General features: G+C 43.3%; 1 protein-coding gene across 1 annotated transcript; it reads left to right on the forward strand.

Moving 5' to 3' along the window:
* Nucleotides 1-609: 609 nt before the first annotated feature.
* Nucleotides 610-4,236, forward strand: irx3a (iroquois homeobox 3a). Its single transcript, XM_062388858.1, has 2 exons — nt 610-1,285; nt 1,883-4,236. Exons 1-2 carry the CDS (start codon nt 1,067-1,069, stop codon nt 2,948-2,950), a joined length of 1,287 nt encoding a protein of 428 aa, XP_062244842.1. The 5' UTR covers nt 610-1,066; the 3' UTR covers nt 2,951-4,236.
* The last annotated feature ends 2,229 nt before the right edge of the window (nt 4,237-6,465 follow it).

A 6,465-nucleotide genomic window follows, 5' to 3' on the forward strand; every position in this document is an offset into this window, starting at 1 on the left:
AAAGCTGTGTGTGTGTGTGTGTGTGTTTGTGTGCGCGCGCGCGTGTGGGCGTGTATGCGTGTGTGTGTGTGTGTGAGCGCCGGGGTCATTACATGGCACGACCACCGTCAGTAGTAACAAACACATTCATTACTAATTGTTATTTTTTTCATTTTTATTTATCTCTTTTTGACTTCTTATTTCTGAGCGTAAAATTGGATTTTACGCATATACATGTTTTAAATAAATGCATGTGGATTTAAAAACATGTGTGTAAACTCATAAACAAAGTGTAAAAATGTTAAGTTAAATGGTTCTTAACCTAAATATTTCTTTACAAATGTCCTCTTGTACACGAGCATCCAAATTTAGTCCAACAAAGAAAACTTCCTTCTGCGTTTCTGCATGAAAAGAGGCTGCCGAGGAAAAACCACAACAAAAAAGGAAAGTTATACAATGACACAATAAATGTTGTATGTTGTGCAACTGGACTAAAATAAATGAATTAAAACACACACGCACAAATGTTGAAGGACGGACGCGTACAAATAACAATCGAAATAGATTGGCGAGCCACAGAATGAGCTTTGAAAACTCCATTCAAATAAGAGCTCGCGACGTCGGCGCACTTATCCGAGAGAGAGAGAGAGAGACCGCGGGAGAGAGAGAGAGAGCGAGAGAGAGAGAGAGAGAAAGAGAGAGAGGAGGGAGGAGGAGAGAAAGGAGAGAGAGAGGTGGTTAGTGCGCGGTGTGTGTGAGAGGGGTGAGATTTGAGAAATGGGAGGGGCTTCTAAACGACTAGAAATGTCAATCTGAGCAAGGGAGTCCCAATAATCTGAAGCAATCTGTAAGGACCTGACCTTAGTCCATCCAGATCAATAGGGAAGTGAGGCTGGAGAGAAGAAGAAGAGGGAGAAATCAGGGGCGCCACCGGATCGTTTACACTGGCTGTTCCCGAGGAAATATAGACTTCCCTTTGCTTGCACCTTTTGTCGCTCACATGCTCACACTGTAAAAGTGGATATCGAGGCAATTCCCCTTGCTTTGTGAGATCGCAGCAGAGCTTTCCCCCCTCTCCCACACCGCCATGTCTTTCCCTCAGCTGGGATATCAGTACATCCGACCGATATACCCGCCGGAGCGCCAGGGGATCGCCAGCAATGCCCGTGCCGGGACAGAGCTCAGTCCGTCCGGCGCGCTCTCCAACGTCCTCTCCTCTATGTATGGATCTCCTTTCGCCGCGGCAGCGCAGGGCTACGGAGCGTTTCTGCCTTACTCCAACGACATATCTATTTTCAATCAGCTGGTGAGTCACTTCTTCTCTCTCTTAACTCCTCCGCAACTTGATTTGTTTCGCTCCAAAAAGAAGACGGAGAAAGTGCACGGGCCTCCCCGGGACGTTACTGGCATCTTAGTTGTTTTTAAGTGCGAACTTTCAGAGCGCCGTGGTGAACTTTGTCTCTGAAGAATTGAGTTAAAAGTGGTTAAAAAGTAACGCATTAACGCGCTGCGTTTTAGCTGATTGTTCGCACGTAATGTCCTGGCACTGACGGCCAAAGTGGCACTGAAATGTAATGTGCTGCGGTAGGTTTACAGGTAGTGCATGTGAGGTGTGCGTGCGTAAAAGTCTTTCAAATGTTCGATTTCGATAGGTTTTTTTCAAAAGTTGAATTTTTTCACGAAGTTGGGAAGTTTTTTATGTGGATTTAACTTGTGACAAATATCCATCAATCGTGTTGTTTGTTTCTACTTTATCAATAGGTTACCTTATTGCTTTATTATAAATTTACGTCATATTGTTGTGATTATTTTTTATCATGGAGCAGAAATCGAGAAAAACTCGCTGTTATCAATATTTAAAGTCTAATGAATCCCTCTGCTCTTTGATTCTTTGTCTCTGCAGGGTGCTCAGTACGAACTGAAAGACAGTCCCGGTGTCCAGCACCCAGGGTTCGCCCACCATCACCCTGCTTTCTACCCATACGGCCAGTACCAGTTCGGTGACCCGTCCAGACCCAAAAACGCCACCAGGGAGAGCACCAGCACCCTGAAGGCCTGGCTCAGCGAGCACCGCAAGAACCCCTACCCCACCAAGGGCGAGAAGATCATGCTGGCCATCATCACCAAGATGACCCTCACCCAGGTGTCCACCTGGTTCGCCAACGCCAGGAGGAGGCTAAAGAAGGAGAACAAGATGACGTGGGCCCCGCGGAACCGCACCGACGAAGAGGGGAATGTTTACAGCAGCGATCACGAGGGGGAGGAGGGGGACAAGAGGGAGGACGAGGAGGAGATCGACCTGGAGAACATCGACACGGAGAATATCGAGAGCAAGGACGACTTGGACGACCAGGACGACCTGCATTCAGACATTAAACTCGACGGGAGGAGTGACTCTGAGATTTCTGACGGCTATGAGGATTTACAAGGGCCCGACCCGAGGTTTCTAAAGGCTGTGGGGAAAGATGGCAAAGACGTGGAGAGAGGTGGGGAGCACTTCCACAGCCACCACCACCACCACCACAGCCAACACTCTCCTTTGGACCTCAAAGCGTCCCAGGCGAACGGGGAGCCTCTCAAACTCAACCCGGTGTCCGCTGGCTCGCCGCCCTCAGAGAACAGTCCTGCCCCGGCCCAGAAGCCAAAGATCTGGTCTTTGGCAGAAACGGCCACGGCGCCTGACAATCCGCGCAAATCGCCGCAAATGAACGGCGGCCACTCCGCGGGGCCCGCTGCCCAGACCATAATCGCCCCCCACAGACTAATCTCGTCGTGTCCCGTTGGGAAAATCCACAACTGGACGAACCGGGCCTTCTCGGCGCACCAGCTGGCTTTACTGAACTCTAACCACTACCTGGGACTGGCGAACCAGGCCAACGCCACGGGCCTGGCCCTCTACAGCAGCAGGCACACGGAGGACAAGAGTCATAGTTCAGAGACTCCAGTCACAGGTACCTGTCCCCGACACTGAGACGCGCATGTATAAATAGGCCTAACTACCAAACAAAGACACTAGACCTTTGCCCGTCATACATTTCTATTATTTTCAACCTCCTCTCTTTGCCTTCCTTTGCTTGTTCATTGGATTTCTGTTGTTGTTTTTCTCTCTATAGGCCGCACAGATGAACAGTGTTACAATGTCATAGCTTACAGAGTACAGAGTGTGTGTGTGTGTGTGTGTGTGTGTGTGACAGATAGAGAGAGAGAGTGTGTGTGTGTGTGTGTGTATGAGTGTGTGTCCTCATCAGAAAGCATTTAAGAAAACGTGGAAATGGGTGAAAACATGTTCTCATTTTTTTTTGTTAGCCCTTCACTTCCCTTTATTTGGCACGTCACATCCATGTGATATTAAAGCCCATGTGCTTGTATTTAATGGTTTACACACAAAAAAAAGCCCTCAACCCATTAAACCAACTCGTTTCCAACAGTAAATTCACTGATGTGCTCTGATAGTTCACTCACTACATGTTCATTTCATTGCCACACTTTCAGAGAGATCTTAGTGCCTTGGATGCAGAATAAGAGAAGCTGTTTTACACCCACTTCAAAAATAATGAGGCTGTCAATTAAATGACATTTGGGAATTTTCCTTTTGATGCCACATCACATTTTATTTTTTGTTATTTTTTTAAACGCCATATTTACCTCCATTAGCTTTTATTCGGACGTTGTTGTTTTTTTTATCCCTGTGTGTGCGCTTGTGTTTTTTCGACAAGGCCCATGTTACACTTGTTTGGTCATGCAAATGAGCTCAATGCAAATTCACTACCGGCGAGTTTTTGAAAAAGGCAATTGTCATTTTTATATCACTTTGTGTTTTGGCTCCTCATGAGGCTAATATTTGTGTTGTTTCAGATCTTTCCTTTTATTTTAATTTCGTTTCACCCCCTGTATATTCCAGGCCTCAGAACCAACCAGACAGCAGCGATGGTTCTTTCGTCTCTCGCTCTCTCTCTGTCCTCTCCATAAACCCATCCTCTTCTATTTTAATTTTTTTTTTAAATTTCAATATGGAATGTAAAATAAGAATAATGCATCTCTGTATACTTACATTGTAAGCATGTCCTGTGTAAAACTGCTAATGTAATAATGTATGAACCTGTAGTCTGTGAGTTCTTCCTTTTTTGTTTCTTTTTTGTAAGTTCTGTGAGGATTTGATGTTCAAATGTGTTTTTGTATATAAAGTTAAGAAATATGTACATACTTGTGAACTAAATTGTACAAGAAAGTCTATATTTTTGGCTAATAAATGAACTGCTGCAACTTTAAGGAATTGTTGGGTTTTTGGCCGCGGGTAATTTGACAGCTGCTTTTGATGGTGGCTGTTATTGTGCATTGCAGCTTGAATTGCACTGCTTGGTTGTTGTGTGTGTGTGTGTGATTATGATGTGCGTGTGTGTGTGTGTGTGTGTGTGTGTGTGTGTGTTGGAGGACAGCCTGAGGCACAGACTTCATCCTCCGTGGCAGTGATAAGTAAATATTCGAGAGGGATTTATCACACTTTTATGGTGGAGGGACTTAAGGCTAATTAGCCAGTGTTGCTGCGTACATTTGGATATTCATGTTGTGGGATTATCCTTATAGAGAGAGGTGCAGCGGCCGCATTACAATGAATCACTCTTTCATTTATATTTCCACCTGAAATTGTGTGCTTCTAAAACGACACTTTCTAGTGAATAAGTGCAACACGATCGGTTTTTCTGTGCAGCTGATCCCAAAGATGGATTTTGGCTTTTTTTGCAAACGCAACTCCCAGATCCCATCGTGCACAATTTGTAAAGCTCCCCGCTCCTCGCATGCATCATACACCCTCCTGCTCTCTGCTATAATTGTAATATATCGCCGCTGTACAACTAATAATAACATCATTTATTTTGTTCGCCCGTGATGTGATCATCTGCATGTGTGTGTGTGTGTGTGAGCCTCTCTGAGCAGAGTTTATGTAAACTTAGTGTTGGAGCTCCCTCTACAGTCACTAGCAGTCGGCCATGTTCCTGTGCACACACACACACACACACAAACTCCTCACGTGTATTCTTTTTATTTAATCTTATTTTTTCAGCCCCATTCTTAATTTATCCATTATTTGCGATATAAAATTCGATAGTATTATTTTGTTTATATAAATCCGTCACCTCATCCTACCTTTTTCAACGCGTGTTCGAGCCTCAGTTGTGACTTAATGATGTGCAAACACAAGTGCATCTATCAGAACGAATCAATGGAATTGTCTCAGAAAGCAAAATTTGATATTTTTATATTTTAAAAGACGTGAATACTGTCAAATTTGGCCCAATTTTTTTTAAGATGAATATTTTATACAAAAAAAAACGTTTTTTTTAGTTATTTTATTTGGCATCACAATTACGCTATTATTTCATAAAAAGCACAATAAAATCAAAACGGAAACATTTAATGAATACATAAGAATTGGGATTTTTTTTCACTCACCAATAACAGAAGGTTTTTCTTTCTTTTTTAAGGCTTTTAACTTGAAGAATACAGGACTTCTAAACTATCCCTTGAAATCCCATTCAGACGTCTCGCTGTCTCTTATGCGTTTAGATCCGCTGTGAGGAAATGAAATATTAAAGGATAAAAAGTAAAAAAAAAAAAAAAGTGACAACAAAATTATATCAGTGTTGGAAAAATACTGTCAATAATAATATTCAAATTTTAGCGTAATTCTAAAACATCTCCAGCCTCTGAAAAAGACTCACAAGAGACATGAGAGTCAAATCTTTGTTTTTTAACCATTAGTAAAAAAAAATGTGTCAAAATATATTTTACTGCTTGAAATATTCTAATGAATTATTTTGGGCCACAGACTGATGTCCCTGCAACGAAAAGGCCTCTTTATCGGTTGATATTGCGATGTTTTCATCATTATTTATTAAACTCATATTTTATTTCTTTTCACCGTTTAAAATTTAAGGACTCGGATTTCTGGAGTCGATCGTATTTAAAGAGGAATAAGGACACACGGAGTCTGTCGCACATTCCTCGTCTGGACTCACACGGTCATCGAGGACAATGGTGTTTAATGTGTGGGATTCGGGGCAGCGGATGAAAAGCGCTGATTGGCTGGGGCCGTGTTTCCTCTCTAGGTTTTTAGGGGATGTGTCTTTAAACAAACCTCAGCTCGGCCGAGGGAAACACTCCGCAGCGCTTTTCTGCAAGCTCCTCGCACCATGCTGCCTTCCTGTCTAATCAATTATCTCCCTCCAGAGCCCCCTCGAACCGCCCGATGCATATTCATAGGTGGCACCGCGGCTTGACGTAAAAGCTTCTCTTCTTTCTTTTTTTTCTTCTTGGAGATTCATGTCCGCTTCCTTGAAGGAAGTGCCTCTGAATGACCAGCACTGCACCAATGTATGTAGATGGTCTGCATCTACACAATGTCAAAGGAAAATGAGATGTCACGAGATGTAATAGCAATGTTACAAACGTTTGAAAAATGCCCGTTAATATATGTAAGTGTAAATC

Source organism: Platichthys flesus, chromosome 1 (assembly GCF_949316205.1).
Source record: "Platichthys flesus chromosome 1, fPlaFle2.1, whole genome shotgun sequence".
NCBI classification, from domain to species: Eukaryota; Metazoa; Chordata; class Actinopteri; order Pleuronectiformes; family Pleuronectidae; genus Platichthys; species Platichthys flesus.